General features: G+C 37.4%; 1 protein-coding gene across 1 annotated transcript in view; it reads right to left on the bottom strand.

Moving 5' to 3' along the window:
• Nucleotides 1-19,866, bottom strand: part of LOC135734297 (protein shisa-6) — a 127,541-nt gene that overhangs the window by 13,263 nt on the left and 94,412 nt on the right. The window contains exons 6-8 of the mRNA XM_065253232.2: nt 6,676-6,738; nt 5,420-5,440; nt 2,453-2,578 (exon numbers count right to left, since the gene is read on the bottom strand). Coding sequence (XP_065109304.2) covers nt 2,453-2,578; nt 5,420-5,440; nt 6,676-6,738 — 210 coding nt within the window. The remainder of the gene's footprint in view (nt 1-2,452; nt 2,579-5,419; nt 5,441-6,675; nt 6,739-19,866) is intronic.

The following is a 19,866-nucleotide window of genomic DNA, read 5'->3' as shown; positions in this document are numbered from 1 at the left end:
TGGATTTTCTGTGAAGCGAAACACATTAAGGGAAAAGGGAAAGTAGCCCCCCCGAAAACACTTGCAGAATTCTGCGTGACTCCGCGAGACGATTTGGCGAATGCCGCGGGAGAAAACGCGCGTTTTTAAAGGCCACATCTGTATATATATATATAAATACACATACAGTAATGTCTACAAAATATTAAATAAAGTGTGTTCAATACTTATTCCCTGTGTCATTTCACTTTATTTATTATGACTCAACTTGTATACTTAAATTTTCTGATTTCTTTGTATGAATTCAATATTTGGCTTGATGGCTACATCTGGTGGAAATTTTGTGTCAATAGGCCACTTAGAAATCCCTTTACTGATAAAAATGCTGATGCCAAATACTGTCAAATACTTATTTTCCCTGCTATATATATATTTTATATTATAAATATAAATAAAAAATATACCTAAATTTTTTTTCATACATGCATGTGTGTATTTATATATACATATACAAACAGTACACACGCACGCACGCACGCACACACACACAAATATTATGCAAACACAAATTTAATAGTAAAAGGCAAAAGATTAGTTTATGATGCATTCTGGTAAACCGCGTCTGCATAATCACAAACCGGGTAGTGTGAGTTTTTGTTTCCGAACACTAAATGTAAAACACTGTTTAGATCGATATAGTACACTAGTTCCAATTTTTATTTCGCAAAAGTATATAATCAATATGATGTTTAAAAGTCAATTTAGGATCCAACCATAAACCTCAATATTTAATTTGATCAAATATGCCTACAGATGACTCTGGGCCGGATTCACACACCAAAGTCGGCAGCTCCGGTGCGGATCCGGCCCGGAGTCGTCTGCTGCACTAAAAAAAATGATTCATTGAATTTAATAAAAATTTTAAGGTAAGTGGTTGCAATCAATTTATTTAAGCTACATTTAAACAAAAGTTTTATATTTTATTTTACGTTACTATAAATGTAGCTTAAATAAATTGATTGCAACCACTTACCTTAAAAAAATTGATTAAATTCAATGAATCATTTTTTTCAGTGTGTCTGGTACAAATACACATTATATTACGAATTATGAGCTTGTAATTTAAGCATATTTCTTGTACCAAAGACCATAAGATTATATTTTCCTTTAATAAGTACAAGTTTATAAGATTTAATTTGCAGGATTTTTAAAACAAATTGGATAAAATGTATATTTTGTATTAACATAGAGATATTGATGTAAAATAGCCCCAAGGAACATCCCAGCAAACATTTTATGTTTTAAAAACATCTAATAGCTGTCCAAACACAGCCCAGACATCTAGGCAAAAATTTGGTCAGTCATTTAATAAATGTCTAACCATAGCCCAAAATAAATAAAACAAAATAATTAAATGAAATCAAACACCTTGTAATCTTTGTTGACATTAGATGAAATATCAGACATATCAAAAGCTATTTTGGCAAAAACGAAATGTATAGAAGTGGATAGAAGTGGGTTACTCATACCATGACTATCTTGGATCTATAGTTAACCTAGGTGGTTAAATGAAGGCTATTGTTTATCGCTGGGACACATGCATTAGTGATACTCATCTGAAACGTATAAGTAAACACAAGACTATGGCTGAGCTTTCTGATAAATCCCATTGCTGTCTTAGATAAACAATTGAGACTGAAAAGGTCTCTTTGCAATTTTTCGTCCTGAGTAGTTTGAAGTGGTTTTATCAATGTACAATCCTGCATGAAAGACGCTCTTTTCTTTGTGCTGTGTTTCAAATATCATTTAGCTAAAGTACATCTAATCATACGACCTCTGTATGCCAATACTTTATTCATTCATATTGGCCTTTGTATTTAATGAAAGATGTCTTCTGGCAACGTCCAGTGGTTATCTTTCATTAAGCAGGTGCTTTTTATTCTGAGAGGTACACAATGTATTTATTATAGGCGAGTGTCTTGCTGAAGGTCAACAGAATGGGGATTGCAAAAACTTTCTAATTCAAGAAACAATCCTCCGGCTTTAAACCTACGGCAATGTAATTTAAATATCTGAGTTGATTCCCCAGGACAGCAATGATATTAAACGATGAGCAATTTGAGACTTTTGCTTATGTCTACTGCTTCACAGATTTTTCCCCTGAGGAAAACATCTTCACATGGGGCTCTGTGTTTAGATTTGTCTAGATACTAAAATCTGCATTCGAAAGTCAGAAATCTCCAAACAAACTTTTTTCATTTATACTCCAAGACCACAATCTGAGCTATGTATTCCACATTCATTTTATAAATTCTCACCAAGGTCAAATGCTTTTAAAAAAACAAAAACAAAAAAAAAACTAAAAAAAACACATTACATTTGTATGTGTATTGATATTTTCTGGAATTTTTTGTTTCTCTCACCCTCTTTTTCTCATTGGAAGAACATACAGTGAAACAGGGCAAGTACTCACTTAATTCTGCTTTTATGGCCATCTCATATGAGGGAGGGAGATGAGTGAGGTTCTGGAAAGACCGTGAGAATGACAGATCGTAAGGTTCAGTCTGAGACGTCAGAATGTTGTTCATCCTTGGCTTCTCTGTAGGGTCAAAGAAACAGAGGCAGAGAGAAAGAAAGATGAAACACATCAACAGAATGTGTGCATGAAACTGTGACATCTGTCAGAAAACACAGCGTGTGTGCGCGTAAGAGCTTGTTTAATGATAGCGAATGTAACTCCAAGCAGCTGCTCATCTAGTCAAACAAAACACATTTTCTTATTCATTCAGAAAAATATCTACGAAAACATAAATTAAACTACATAAATGAGAAAAAAAGACTTTCAGAGACTATATCTTGAATTAATACCAGTTTCTTATACATTTGCATTTTTAAAGCATAAACTAAAATTAAATATAGTTAAAATTATCGTTCTAATGAAAAATGTTTTGCTGTGTCATACAGACACACACTTTTGCTTCTCAAGTAAATGTACTTTGTTTTAAAGTTGTTTAGGTATTTTAAATAGAAAACAAGACAAAAGTAGATTATTGTCAGACTCAGACAAACTATTTTCGATAACATCCAGACTTTAACATTTGTGATCTTGTCAAACACAGGGAAACTGTACACACACAGAGACCAGCACAGAGAGACTATACACACACAGAGACCAGCAGAGAGAGACTGTACACACACAGAGAGACCGTACACACACAGAGACTGTACACACAGCAACCAGCACAGATAGACAATACACAAACAGAGACCAGCACAGAGAGGTCGTACACACAGAGACCAGCACAGAGAGACAGAACACACACAGAGACCAGCACAGAGAGACCGCTAACACAGAGACCAGCACAGAGAGACCGTACACACACAGACCAGCACAGAGAGACAGAACACACACAGAGACCAGCACAGAGAGACTGTACACACAGCGACCAGCACAGATAGACATTACACACACACAGACCAGCACAGAGAGGTCGTACACACAGAGACCAACACAGAGAAACCGTAGACACAGAGACCAGTACAGAGAAACAGAACACACACAGAGACCAGCACAGAGAGACCGTACACACAGAGACCAGCATAGAGAGACTGTACACACAGATACAAGCCCAGAGAGATCATACACACAGAGATCAGCACAGAGAGACAGAACACAGAGAGAGACCAGCACAGAGAGACTGTACACACAGAGACCAGCACAGAGAGACCGTACACACAGAGACCAGCATAGAGAGACTGTATACACAGCGACCAGCACAGATAGACATTACACAACTAGAGACCAGCACAAAGAGACAGAACACACACAGAGACCAGCAGAGAGAGACTGTACACACACAGAGAGACCGTACACACACAGAGACCAACACAGATAGACTGTACACACAGAGAGACCAGCACAGAGAGACCGTGAAAACATAGACCAGCACTGAGAGACTGTACACACAGAGACCAGCACAGAGAGACTGTACACACAGCGACCAGCACAGATAGACTTTACACAAACAGAGACTAGCACAGAGAGACAGAACACACAGATACCGGCACAGAGAGACTGTACACACAGCGACCAGCACAGATAGACACTACACAAACAGAGACCAGCACAGACAGACATTACACACAGAGACCAGCACAGAGAGACCGCTAACACAGAGACCAGCACAGAGAGACCGTACACACACAGACCAGCACAGAGATAGAGAACACACACAGCGACCAGCACAGAGAGACCGTACACACAGAGACCAGCATAGAGAGACTGTACACACAGATACAAGCCCAGAGAGATCATACACACAGAGATCAGCACAGAGAGACAGAACACAGAGAGAGACCAGCACAGAGAGACTGTACACACAGAGACCAGCACAGAGAGACCGTACACACAGAGACCAGCATAGAGAGACTGTATACACAGCGACCAGCACAGATAGACATTACACAACTAGAGACCAGCACAAAGAGACAGAACACACACAGAGGCCAGCACAGAGAGATGGCACACACAAAGAGACCGGAACAAAGAGATCATACACACAGAGACCAGCACAGAGAGACTGTATTCATTGAGACATGCACAGAGAGATCATACACACAAAGATCAGCATAGAGAGACGACACACACAAAGAGACCAGAACAGAGAGACCGTACACACAGAGACCAGCATAGAGAGACTGTATACACAGCGACCAGCACAGATAGACATTACACAACTAGAGACCAGCACAAAGAGACAGAACACACACAGAGGCCAGCACAGAGAGATGGCACACACAAAGAGACCGGAACAAAGAGATCATACACACAGAGACCAGCACAGAGAGACTGTATTCATTGAGACATGCACAGAGAGATCATACACACAAAGATCAGCATAGAGAGACGACACACACAAAGAGACCAGAACAGAGAGACCGTACACACAGCGACCAGCACAGATAGACAGTACACAAATAGATACCAGCACAGAGAGACTGTACATACAGATACAAGCCCAGAGAGACCATACACACAGAGACCAGCACAGAGAGACCATACACACAGAGACCAGCACAGAGAGATCATACACACAGAAACCAGCACAGGGAGATCATACACACAGAAACCAGCACAGAGAGATCATACACACAGAAACCAGCACAGAGAGATCATACACACAGAGATCAGCACAGAGAGACAGAACACACAGAGAGACCAGCACAGAGAGACTGTACACAAAGAGACCGGCACAGAGAGACTGTATACACACAGAGACCACAACAGATATAGCCTACCGTACACACACAGACACGCACAGAGACCTTACACACAGAGACCAGCAGATAGTGACAGATCAACAAAAAAAATTAGATCCTACATTCACATACATGATGGGAAAGGAAAATAATACACATGTACAACATGTGTACTGCTTACCGTAGTACTCTATTCTGTGTCCTAATAATCCAAGTGAGAAAAACAAAATCAGTAAAAAAAAACGTTTAATATTTTACATGATGTTTACCCACTGTGGTATAGATAACGTGTGATGCGTTCTATCATTCTGAGTCAGAAGTTGCTGTTTATTTGGAAACTCAATATTAAGCCAAATACAGAATATGACGTGTTTTGTGTTTTTCTTTCAAAATGTCTCAAACCATCCCAATTAAAATCCCCAAATTGTTAAAGGAAAGTAAATCAATCAGTGTAACTTAACTTTGCATTTACCTGCGCTCAGTTATCCAGTTTCCACATCTAGTTAAATTAAAGCATTATTCTTCAAAATAACATCAAGCTATTTTCATAATTTCTAAAATGTGCAATATGATGATGACTGTTATTATAAGCTCTTATTTAATGTATGCTGAAATAAATATTGTTTGGTGTCTATTTATCTGATAACAACAGTCTGTGATAGTAATTATATCAAGCCAACAGCTTGAAGTAGAAACATAATGTTTGTGTTTCTGGGCCAAAGTGACTCAAAATGATGGAGCAGATCACATATTATTATTGAAAGACGTGGGCTGTTGAGAGTCATCCGGGCCAGATCGGGTTAATGTAAGTGTACTCTTCTCTCTGTAATGAACTTCATGAGCTGATAGCAGCACAAAAGACATTTAATTCAATACAGCGCAGGTGTTAATGGTCACCGTTCCACCGTGACAGCCGTGGCCAATGTGTGATTACAGCCTGACAAGCCTTTTCAAACCAAATCACATTTGGGAAGAGGGAGATACGGTCGGAGTAAATACAATTGTGGCTTTTCAATAACTGTGGAGATTCGATTAACATACTGTTTGTTACGGAAATCCTCCTGCTAGCGAGGCCATTTACAGGCTAAGCTTTTAATTTCCGTGTTTTTTCACCGTTTGATAAAGGGTTTCTCTGATCTCAAGGACTGTCAGGGATTGAGCTTATCAGCGCTTATTTGATGAGGCTCATTATGAAAGTCATTTCTGGAGATAAAATCTAGCCTCATTAATAATTTTAATCTAAGTGTGCTGATATTATAAGACATGTTCGTCATGCTAAAACCATCTGGATGTGATAGTTTTGCGATGTCTTAATAAATCAATTAAACTTCAGTTTAGCTCGGTGTGGGTAAAGCATCATCATGACAGGTATAGCAGAGACGAAACGGTTTTCAGGAATTCTTTCTGAACGTTTAAAAAAGCTAGAAAATAACTTACCAATTTTTGGTGTGTGTGAACCGGTGAGATCCAGATGGCTGGTGTAATCGTGCTGATGATTATCTATAAGAGACAATGAAGAATAAACTGTTAAATGTAATTAAATGAGTTAACCAATATGTGACCCTAGACCACAAATCCAGTAATAAGTCGCATAGGTATATTTGTAGCAAATGCCAAAAATAATAAGGATATATTTTATACATTTCCTACAGTAAATATTTAAAAAATGTATTTATTATTAGTAATATGTGTTGTTAAGGACTTCATTTGGACTTTGAACTTTAAATGCAATTTTCTCAATATTTAGATTTTTTGCACCCTCAGATTCCAGATTTTCAAATATTTGTACTTCAGCCAAACATTGTCCTATCCTAACAAACCATACATTAAGTGAAAGCTTATTTATTCAGATTATGTATAACTCTCATTCTCAAAATTCACCCTTATGACTGGTTTTGTAGCTCAAGGTCATAAATGACAAATTCTGTAGTTTAACATAGACATTATGTAAAACCAAAACAAACCACAGTACATTAATATAAGTCCTAACACGTTCTTTAACCGGCAGACATTTCTAGAAAACAATATCTGTTTGTGGACAGCAGAAACCGTCTGTACAGAGGAGATGAAATCCACAGAGGCTCGTCGATAACACGAAACGAAAAGTTATAGAGAGACAAGAGGTTAGATAAACTGAACTTTAATAACTGCTTCTTTTATCATTTTAACAAAGAAACAAAAAGTAATAAAACCAATATTGCCCCATAAAATCTACTGCTGCCAGACAGTTTACTCTTCACACTGAAATTACATTGTTTGCTGGAAGAGATTACGCAGCAATTGAAAGATTTTTGGAAGAAAAATGTGATGCAAGTTGCTAGGGTGCTTTGTTAGGTTGCTAGTAGGGATGCTTAACGATTAATCGCGATTAATTGTTAGCAGAATAAAAGTTTATGTTTACATCATATATGTGTGTGTGAACTGTGTATAATAACTTTGTATAAATAAATGCACACACATGCATGTATATGTTTTAGAAATGTTTACATGTGTATATACATTTGTATATTTATGTATAATTTATATTATATATAAATATAAATACTTAATATATAATTTTTTTCTTAAATATATATATACATATTTATTATACACAGTTTACACACATATGTGATGTAAACAAAAACTTTTATTCTGCTAACGGTTAATCGCGATTAATTGTTTAGCATCCCTAGTTGCTAGGTCACTGATAATTGTTTTAAATAGATGTAATAGTTAATGTAATTATTGGGTGTTTTAAAGGGGACATTTCACAAGACTTTTGAGTAAATATATGAAGTTTTAGCTCAAAATACCTCACAGATAATTTATTACGGCATTTTAAAAATGCCACTTTGAGTGTATCCTTTTAAATGCAAATGAGCTGATCTCTGCACTAAATGACAGTGGCGTGTTTGGTTAGTGCAGATTAAGGGGCGGTATTAACCCCTTCTTACATCACAAGGGGAGCCAGATTTCACTGATACATTTTTCATATGTTTGCAGAGAATGGTTTACCAAAACTAAGTTACTGGGTTGATCTTTTTCACATTTTCTAGGTTGATACACTCTAAAAACAAACGGTGCTATATAGCACCAAAAGTGGTTCTTTGCTCGTAATCATTTCATGATATGTCCCCTTTAATGTACTGAAGTTAGAAATCTACAAATCAGATATGCAAAATGATTTAGGTACAAACATTATTTTAAAGATGTTAGTCTGAAAAATGCAGTAACAAAACACAGTATTGAAGATTCTGTCATCCATTTATCCACTTAACTTCTCTCTATGAAAGATTTCAATTCCATTTTTCGATTTCAAGTAGGCACTAATAGTCCCAGAAAGGTTTATAGGTTCTGAAACCTTATGAGAGTTTTGTTCTTGTCTGCTCCTCACATTCAATTCAACACATTTCAACATACAGTAATGGCTTCAATTTCAGCCACATAAAAATGCTGGCTTCAGAATATAATGCATGTCATATGAACTAGAGCCCTGCAAGCCCAACGGGGCCCGACAGGCTAAGCCTATTTTGGCCGGGCTCTGGTCGTTTTTTTTCAGACTGGGCTCTGGACGGGCTCTGGCTTATTTTGGCGTCTCTCCTCATTGTGTGTGTGTTTGCGTGTGTAGCAGAGACAGCACGAATCTGAGAGCGCACATCAGAGAGAGCTTAAAAGTGATTGATATTGGTCTCGGGTCAGGTCGGGTTCGGGCTGAAAAAATTGCAGGTCGGGCTGGGGCCGGGTAGGGTTTGAACACTACGGGCCAGGGCCGGGTTAGGGCTGGAGTTTTTGGCCCGTGCAGGGCTCTAATATGAACTACTGTTAATGGTGCAATTTTGCCCTTTTTAATGCTTAACTTGTTTTTGGGCATTATTTTAAATTTTATTTAATCGTGGTCACACAAAACTACTAAAACACTCTACCTTTTTTAATGAACAACACTTGTAAGGTTGCAGAAGACAATCAATCTTAGCCTGTTTTAGCTAAATGCTCTCTTCAGCACGATGGTAACCTCTTAAAGATCAACAAAGATAAACATCTCTCTTCATGCACAAACCGAGAAAGAAGACACAAAAGCAGAACTTTTTTAAATGTGAACTGCTTTTGAAAATGTGGTAGATGAAAAAGAGACAATCCGCCATCTTTGGATATTAATGTAATAATGTATGAATAATGTATGAATCCTGGTTCTGTTGTTGATCTTTTGCTGCTGTTTGCATGTTTAAATTAAATAAAATATTTGTTTTTACTGCCACAAACTGTATTTTTCCACAATGGCATCAGTTAACTTTTAATGTTCGGTTAACAAGCTGCAGTTGTCAGTCGAGAAGTTTGTTGTAAGTTGTCCTAACTTAAAAAAATAACGCAAACTTTGTGTAATTATTATTATTTTTTGATTCCAAGCAATATTTCTGTATGCAGTACAAATGATGCAGGGCAGCAATAATTTGCGTCATTTACAGGCCAATCACAAATTAAGGAAAGAAAAGTACTGAAGTGTCTGTAGGCAGATGTCGACACGCAACGTGTGTTAACAAATATTTTTTCCTTTTAAAGAGCACCAATGTTATTGCTAAAAACAATGTTATTTTGTGTATTTGCTATAATACAATGTGTTTGCATGGTTTATGGTTAAAAACACATTATTTAACAAATACCCTACATTTTTGTAGCTCCAGATGTCAGTATCTTCCTGAAACAAATTTGATTGGCCATTGTGATTGGTCTGAATACCTCTGACGTCAGCCATAAATGTGACGCTCCTTACCATGTTTGAAAGATTCGCTCAATGCAATGCTAACAGGAGTTAATTTACAGGCTGTGAGTCCAAGCGGGAGGAATTATGATAATGTCTGTCTTTACTACATCACCAGTCCCAGAAAGTAAACTGTTGTTGCATGTGTGAAAATATGACTCCCAGGTTGTCACTGGGGCAGTACCTTAAAAAGGTCCTAATATGTACCATAAGGTCTTGAAAATGACATGAAAATGACAATCAATAAAAGATTTACTTCTCTCTAACTGATCAAACCAGCTGGAAATTCAAAACACAAAGAGGATAAACAAGAAGTGTTGTGTAAAATCAGCATGGAGCTGCAGACACAGCTTTGTTCAATCTCCTCTGTTGGGTGGATTTGAGTATGAAAGAGACAAACACGGATGATTAGGGCACATCCACAGCTGAAAACACAGCCCAATTACACAATGAAACACTGTATACTAAACGCCTAAAAGCCCAGCGACTGCCGTCCCACTCAACCAGCAGACTTTGATCCGGGGACCAATTATCCCATCTTCACTTTACTCCAGTAAATGAACTTGTTTCAGAAGCAAAACAGCTTCCCTGCTTAACACACACATACATACACACGGACTAAACAACCAAAACTTGCAATTCATCACAAATGACAATGTGCCTTTGAAATTCATGTTTCTAGACAGCACACCACAAAAACCTCACATGACACCGGAAAAACATTAAGTACACTTTCTCAAGTGCAAGAAGAAATAAGTCTATAAAGTCTGGAGGAATACTTGAAATGCATTTCGTGTTGGACTGCAGGATCACGCAGAGATGATAACAATTAGCTCCCAAACAATTTCAACCCAGCAATGACGGAAAGACAACAGACGCGAGCGAACTCCGGCAATCCCTACATGCCTGCGTTTTAATGGAGTTACTGTAGAACACACATTAATTTGTTTCAGACTTCAGGGTGCCCACTGTAAAATATAAAAATCATCCAAGTAAAATTGAAGCGTAATTGCTGCCTGAAGCTTTTATTTATAATGAAAGTCAAAAGTTCATTGCACTTTTTGACCATTTTTAATATTGATGATGGAAATTCACGTTAAAGTCCCCCTGGGGGAATATCAAGTTTTATTGTTGTCTATGTCTATGTGGTGTTTCTAATATGCTTTAAGACAAGCCATGTGCAAATTCATCGTTCAAAACCACTGCTGAGTATTTTCTCCATAAAACAGTAGACTCTCAAGTTTCATTCCCACAGTTTAAAATCGGCTTTTAAATCATTTCCATTATGGATATTATGCATGGATGCTTCAGCTCTGCGTCTGTGATGCTCACACCTGTTAACATCAGCGCTTAAAGATTAGTGCTGCAAATGCGCAGTATGAAAACCGAACTTAGCAGTTGTGTCTGAATCTAAAGGATTATTAGCAACACCTGTTAAATCTAATCAACCAATAACATGGCAGTTACTTTAATGCATTTAGGGGTGTGGTCGTGGTCAAGACAATCTCCTGAACTCCAAACTGAATGTCAGAATGGGAAAGAAAGGTGATTTAAGCAATTTTGAGCGTGGCATAGTTGTTGGTGCCAGACGGGCCGGTCTGAGTATTTCAAAATCTGCTCAGTTACTGGGATTTTCATTTCTAGGGTTTACAAAAAATGGTATGAAAAGGAAAAAAACATCCAGTATGCGGCAGTCCTGTGGGTGAAAATGTCTTGTTGATGCAAGAGGTCAGAGGAAATGGGCCGACTGATTCAAGCTGATAGAAGAGCAACTTTGACTGAAATAACCACTCGTTACAACCGAGGTATGCAGCAAAGCATTTGTGAAGCCACAACATGCACAACCTTGAGGCGGATGGGCTACAACAGCAGAAGACCCCACCGGGTACCAATCATCTCCACTACAAATAGGAAAAAGAGGCTACAATTTGCACAAGCTCACCAAAATTAAACAGTTGAAGACTGGAAAAATGTTGCCTGGTCTGATGAGTCTCGATTTCTGTTGAGACATTCAGATGGTAGAGTCATAATTTGGCGTGAACAGAATGAGAACATGGATCCATCATGCCTTGTTACCACTGTGCAGGCTGGTGGTGGTGGTGTAATGGTGTGGGGGATGTTTTCTTGGCACACTTTAGGCCCCTTAGTGCCAATTGGGCATCATTTAAATGCCACGGCCTACCTGAGCATTGTTTCTGACCATGTCCATCCCTTTATGACCACCATGTACTCATCCTCTGATGGCTACTTCCAGCAGGATAATGCACTATGTCACAAAGCTCAAATCATTTTAAATTGGTTTCTTGAACATGACAAAGAGTTCACTGTACTAAAATGACCCCCACAGTCACCAGATCTCAACCCAATAGAGCATCTTTGGGATGTGGTGGAAAGGGAGCTTCGTGCCCTGGATGTGCATCCCACAAATCTCCATCAAACGGAATTTTTTTCTATTAATTGACGAGATAACTCGCCAATGGCGGGGAAAGAGTTAAGGTGAAGGGTCAATCTGAGCACATAGCATTGTGGGATAGTGCTTGTTCTGTTTTCATTGGCTACTCAGTAGATGTAGGAATTTCGGACACTGCCAGACAATAATCACTGATAACACCCGGCTTTCGATCTCTCTCTACGACAAAGGACCACCGCTTAGGAGCTGTGATCATAAAAATCATCACAAATGTTTCGCAATGGCCATCTTTCATCCGAGACAGCAGAAAATCGTGCAGTGTGAACATGGCATAAAACAAAACATCAAAGCTTATTGTGTCCAAAAAAATAAAAACGTTGAGGGTGATGATATTCCCAAATGATGGCCCACATCACTTTCTCTAAGAGTCGTGCTTTCAAGAAGACACTTAAAAGCCTGCTTACGGATGTTAATTAAACATTGAATGATCTCAGAGCGACCACTTCAGTAACACACTGTACAAATACACTTCAGCTGACCTTATTAACAACATTAGCAACATTGTTACTTGGGATTATATTCATCTGCATAAAATACAAAACATAAATGACTGTCATTCTGACAAACCATCTCTCTAAAATCAATCTTTGCATAAATATACATTAGTAATAGTAATGTTTGCGTTAAGCACCCATAATTATGATTTGACAGTAATTTACTGGTAAAACCTGTGGTAACCTTTGCCAGATGTTGGCATCTCTGCTGTTAATTGCAGTACGTTTTAACATCACAAGCACACATAAACATCTGTGGTCTGCTGCTTTAAGTGCGGAGCGTACATCAGGGCCAGTTTCTAAATGTAAGTGCCCTACTTTGAGTGATCTACAGGGGGAACTGAGCCATTTCACAGCACTCAGCTGGCATCGGGGATCAAACCGCTCTGCGAGTCTCTGCCTCCCCCCGCAAGCGCCGCTTTTAAAAGAGAGCTCTAATTTCTGTCTCGAACAGATGGAGGAACATTCATTTCCTACTTTAATGAATTAAATACGTCCTATCCAGAGCTTTTATACAGAGAAACACAACTACGCCGAGATAAACTTTTAAAAAACATATGTAAAATGAATAACACATTTCATATTCAGCAATGACGTTATGCTGATCTGGGTGACACAGGAGTGAAAGCAAAGAAATCCGTGACAGATAATGGACAACGCTCCAGCATCTGCAAAGTAAAGCTGCTCTCCGTCTCTCACTGGGCTTATTTGTAGAGATAAGCACAGATTTAATTGATGTCTTCCTCAATTAGAAAGAAGTAACATCACTCAAAACTGTCATTATCTCAACACACCGATTCCTCCAACCGCGAGCTGACGCGTCATGATGTCCTGAAGAAACACTCAAAGCATTAAACCACAAAACAGGGACAGATTTTTAAACACAAAAAACATTACTAGACAAAAAATTAAGGAAAGGAGGACCGTTTTGAGCACAAACAAATACACTTAGATTTTTATAATATTTGAGAAGATCAAAATGCTTCAGACAAAACCCCATGTTGTACAATACTGGAATACATTTGATATTGAAGTCACACTATAAAAAATACAGTGTTAACTCTTTCACCGCCAGCGTTTTTAAAAAAAAAGTTGCCAGCCAGCGCCAGCGTTTTTCATGATTTTCACAAAAGTTTAATGTCTTCCAGAAAATGTTCTTCTTCAAATATATAAACATACAATATACCAAATGAAAGAACAGACCCTCTGCTTTCAAACAAAAAATCTGTTTCATCCTACCTTCAGTAGGTCTTTTGTAATCAGCTTTTGAATATCGGTAGGTTTGTGCAAAAACACCACATTTTGAGCAAAAAGCAGAGATAATTCCATTTTTGTGACGGACTTTTCATAGAGATCCCATTCAGAGCGATCTTTTAAACAGACACGGACATGCAGCAGCTTGCCATAGGGCAATACTTCCAGGTTTAAAAAGTTGCGGAAGGGCGCCACCTAGTGGAAAATAGCGGTATTGCGGAGAGATGGAAAAACTCGTCATTGGCGGGAATGCGTTTTCTCTTGATTGACGAGATATCTCGTCAATGGCGGGGAAAGAGTTAAACAGAAGCGCAATGGCGCCTGGTGACTTATCTTCCGAGGGGCGCAAATTCAAAATATTGTTCGAAGTGTCATATTTAAAATATGTGTTTGTTGCGTCATGTAAACCATGTGTATTATGTGTCTTGTCAAAATTAGTGCCTGCTGCACACGCGTCGTAACCGTATTTGATAAAAGAGACGCTCACGTTCACAAAATACTCGCAAGTATCTTTTAACACCAAACTCTGTTTACGCATGAGATTACGATCTGTCAAATGCGAGCGTTTCTTTTATCATAAATCCTTTAGACACATGTGCGGCAGGACACGTGATGCGCAGAACACATATTTTGAAATGACGAGCCACACACATGACGGACTTAGGGTGGCCATTCGTGCCAGTTCCACAGGACACGTCCCGAACAGGATACGGTAAGAATTAAACTACAATAAAAGAAATAAATCTTAATTTTCTAATGTATTTTAACTGAAATGTGAGAACCTCAATTACGTATGCGGTCAAGCAACGCGACTTCTGGAAAACAAACCCAAGATCCTGTTTGGGATGTATCCTGCAGAACTGGCACGGATGGCCACCCTAGACCAACTACATACATGTTGTGACGAGCTCCACATCGTGCACCCTCGATAAAGAAGTCACCGGCCGCCTCTGCAAAAGAGACATCTGAAAGAAGTCTATAACAAACTTTATTGTGATCATTACACAAAGCAAACCAAAGCTGACAAAGCCACTTTTAATAACCGTCAATACATTCATACTTTTGCATTTTCTTGTGTACAGCTATAGATTATAGATAAAACATTAAATAAATTGAATTTCTCCAAATACCGTCCAACAATTTGTCCTTAGGAGATTTAAGACTCTTGTGTCAGAAAACGATATTGTTTGGTTGATGTGAGATACGAGCTGGCCTGATGGTCACGTAAACAGTGTTGGGTTGGTGTGACCCAATAAAATGACCCATCTGGCTCAACCCATTGGGTGAAAAACAACCTAATGTTTTTTTTAAAGTGCACTGCAATGCTTCCGAAACATATGTGCCCAAACTAGGGCCCGCCGGCCACAGTTGGCCCGCAATGACGTTTAGTTTGTCCCGTCATGCCACGTGAGATAAGGAAAATGGATACGTCATTGACGCAGATGTTAGAATATTTCTAATTAAATATTTTCTAAAATGTAACGTTTTTGTTTTATTTGTAAATTGCATAGATTTTTAATTGCAATTAAATGCAAGAACTTAAAGATAATATTTTTTTTATGTACATGCTAGAAGAATTGCCACTTTGTAGGTGTGAGCAAAAATGTGATGTTTTGGGTGTGTCCTTTAATATGCAAATGAGTTGATCTCTGCACTAAATGGCAGTGCCATAGTTGGATAGTGCAGATTAAGGGGCGTTATTATCCCCTTCTGACATCACAAGGGGAGACAAATTTCAATTATCCATTTTTTTCACATGCTTGCAGAGAATGGTTTTCCAAAACTAAGTTACTGGATTGATCTTTTTCACATTTTCTAGGTTAATAGAAGTACTGGGGACCAAATTATAGCACTTAAACACGAAAAAAGTCAGATTTTCATGATATGTCCCCTTTAAACTGTTCCTCTTGAACAAGTTTGATTAGAATTTCTCCAGAAAATAAAGTGGAATAAACTATTAAGTGTTTGATTCATAACTATGCTTGTTTTGCAGGTTTGTAGCTCTTTTTATCTCTGAAGAGAATTCGAGTGAATTCTGTGGACTTTCACTTCAAATCTCATTCTCTCATCCAAAATGTTAAAACGCTCGGCATGCAGATCCCTCGACCCTGACCCACGCTGCTTCTGAAAACACCAAGAAAAGCTTGTAAAGCGAGACGGGACTTTCTAGCAGCAGGAAATGATAAAGTGCTTTAATTCAGCGCGGCTTAATCAGAAGTTTTCACAATGGGAAAACATGTTTCACATTTTGTTAGGAGCACGGTAGTGACACTTATAAAATGCTAATTACTTTCCTGGAATTTCATTGGCCTTCGTTTATATTTGATGAATCGCTTTGCGTGTTTTCTCACAATTACGCTGACATTGGTGACGCCAGGCTGCAGACTAATGAGACCGAAATCTCAGGCTTTGTGAATATGCTGTAAACTGTAAAATTGCAGCACAAATCTGTAAATGAGCTGGCAATTATCATCTTCTTTTGACTGTGTAGTGACATTTTACTGACTGGATTTCAATGCATCATTTTCATGTTTACATACAGCTGTTGTTTACTCAGTGATGATTGGGTAAATCTCACAAAATCTGTCAAGATCACAAGTTAGTACCGACCACACAGCTTTCTGGACTCCTGATTATGGCCTTCTATAGTCAAATATTGTTCATTTAACAGTACAACCATTATAACTATATAATCTGTGTTATATATTTGATCAAAAACAAAAGAATAAAATTACAATTTATTACATTTTGCTTAAAAGAAAAGGTCAATTTTTAATACAAAAATTAGTTACATTAGTTAATAATACAGTGCGATTTTCCTCTACAATTCTCGTTGCTAACAAGAACTATATTATAATTTTCTTCATGCAAAATATTATTCTTACCATGTTATGGTAAAAAATGTACATATATAAGAAAACACATCATAACAAAGCTTTTAAAAAAAAAAAAAGGAAATTTTATGTCTTGCAGAGAATGTCAAAAATCAGCTTATTATAAAATACTGTTTTAATGCATTAACGTGCAAGTCAATACACCGACTACGTAGAAAATAACGTTGAAATTAGAGGGTTTGTCAGGTTTCTCCTAGAAAATCTGTCAGAAGCTATCCTGTTGTATCTATACTCATGACTGTTACTTGTAGATCTAACATAAGTTTTTAATATTTACAGTTTTTCTGTCAACTGCTGCATGAGTCAAAGCAGACATTTAAGCCTGAAGTTTAGTTTAGTTTTTTTTTTACGTGTACAAGAACCGCTGTACACACACCGCCATATAAATGCCAGAAGAGGCATTGCAATTTGTTGCATCAAACGTCTGTGTACGCATACAAGTCAAATAAACAATGCTTTTTAACACAAAATATACAATGCTAACATTTTAATATTAAATATAGTGCATAATTTTTGCATAAACTTTTTTAAAGTAAGTTTTACATGGAATTTAGCAATTGCTTAAAATTTCATGTAAAACTTACTTAAAAAAGTGAACGCAAAAGTAAAGTAAAGTAAAAGTAAATCCAGCGTATTATTTTTAACAGTATACAAGTCCACTGCCTTGTTGGTATTTACTAAAATAATTCAAGTAGTTTCAACACAAAATTATTAGGTTAATTTCCTTCTTACAAATTTGACATGATAAAATTCAGTTGACTTTACTTAATAATGTGTTCATTTATAATTGCTTATCTTTTTGTGTTATTTTAACAAGATTTTTTTAAATATAATTTATTAATTTTATTTAGTTAAATTTACTTAGCCACAAAATAATTTTTTTACAGTAAAGGCTGTGCATTTGACCGTGCACGTACGCTATACTTCAGGCTTTATGCGTTAATTTACATGTACTTTTGTTTGTGGCATTTCTCTTTTACACATGGAGAAATGTGCACATGAACAAAACAAGACGCTGTGTCTTGTTAAATACATGTTTCTAGAAATGATGGAGGGAGACACTCTTTAAAGGTGGTGTGTTTGAATTATAGCGGAATCTAGTGGTGCGCATTTCAATCAACGGCTCACCCCTCAATTTCAAAACAACTATGGTAAGCGCCACAGGACAAACATGTCGTCGTCTAAGACAATGTAGGGATGAAACTTGCTCTGTAGTACAGTTTGTCCATTTAGGGCTACTGTAGAAATATGCATGTGACTTCAATGTAAGGGGACCCGCAGCGTATAGAGATAAAAAATTGGTCATTTTAAGGTGATAAAAACAACACAGTTCATTATGTAAGGTCATTGTAATGTATTTATGTCAAGAGATCTTTCTTAAAGTTACACAATGCACCTTTAAGAAAGGTAATGCCACATTGATCACATGTTCACACTCAGTAGATCTATAGATGTATTGATCAGTCATTATATGTCATAGCAGAACACTTCCAGTCTCGGCTCAAGAGATAGACACTGAATTGAATCTCCTGTCAGCTTTGATTATTACCAAACAGCCAATGAAACAGCCTCACAAAAACATGAAAGTATATTTGAATGTTAGACGACCCTGTTACTGTTCTTATAAAGAAAGATGTGTTAATCTTAAACTCAAACTAATAACAGCAGTCAGCCCAGCTGGTCATGCCACATTCTCACCAAATCAATGCCACGGTAGAAATAAAACTCCTCACGCATTATTACACAGGTAACAGAAGTTCGAATCAAGTGCATTGCATTGTGGGATGTAATGTTGAACACAATGTGCTTTGATTGTGAAGTTTGGCAAATGTAATAAGCTACTGGGATATTTCACCCCAAATACAGACTCCACATACTGCGCACAGCAAATAGTAGTGTAAAAGTGCTCCAAATACAGGTAAAATATTCATATGACACAAAGTAACATCACTGTGGTAATCTCATGTAGAGATGCGTCCTCAATCCTCACACTCTGTATCAGCTGCACTTTAAAAACAACCATAAAATTCAAGGTCATCGTGAGAAAGCACAATCTTGTTAAGCGTGACGGATCCATCTGAGACTGATATTGTAGTTCATCTTACAACTCTGAGTAGAGAAACTCACTTATAAATCATCAATAACAACAAATATTAACCACAGAAAAAAAGAGAAAACTTGAATAACAATATTTTGACGTTTTTAAAAGATTTTTTCTTAATCATTGTACTGTACACGTATAGCCGAGTCTCAAGAGCTTTTTCTCTGACCTGACTGATCTTAACAAACATCGAGGGACATATGAAATGTTTGACTCTGTCCAGACCAGATGATGAACTATCATTCAGGAGATCTCTGGTAAAGGCGAGGATTATCTCAGTTTGGTGATTCTGGACAAACCTCTGATGATTTAACCTACAGAAGTTTATAAAGTTAACACATTCCACCCTGGTGCTTTATGATAAAGAAGCATTACCTTTTTATTACTGTTAATAATTAGGTCTCTGCTTTGGAGCTCATTGCACATTCACATTTTTCCACTAAGAGAGATGGGTGTGAAAGAGAGAAGACTTTTAACCTCATTCAATTCACCTTTAATTGATCAGTTCTGTTTCGCACCCACTCAGTCCATCTCACAAACCTGAAGTAGTACTCACCTCATAATCTGCTCTAATGCAGGCTTTCCCAAAATGTGGGTGGAAATTACAAAAATTAAGAAAAGACAATGGAATACCAAAATCATGTGATAGTTATCTGCAAAATATACAAATGCAATGT

Source organism: Paramisgurnus dabryanus, chromosome 3, assembly GCF_030506205.2.
Source record: "Paramisgurnus dabryanus chromosome 3, PD_genome_1.1, whole genome shotgun sequence".
Classification (NCBI taxonomy): domain Eukaryota; kingdom Metazoa; phylum Chordata; class Actinopteri; order Cypriniformes; family Cobitidae; genus Paramisgurnus; species Paramisgurnus dabryanus.
This window is presented reverse-complemented; position numbering and strand designations above follow the sequence as displayed.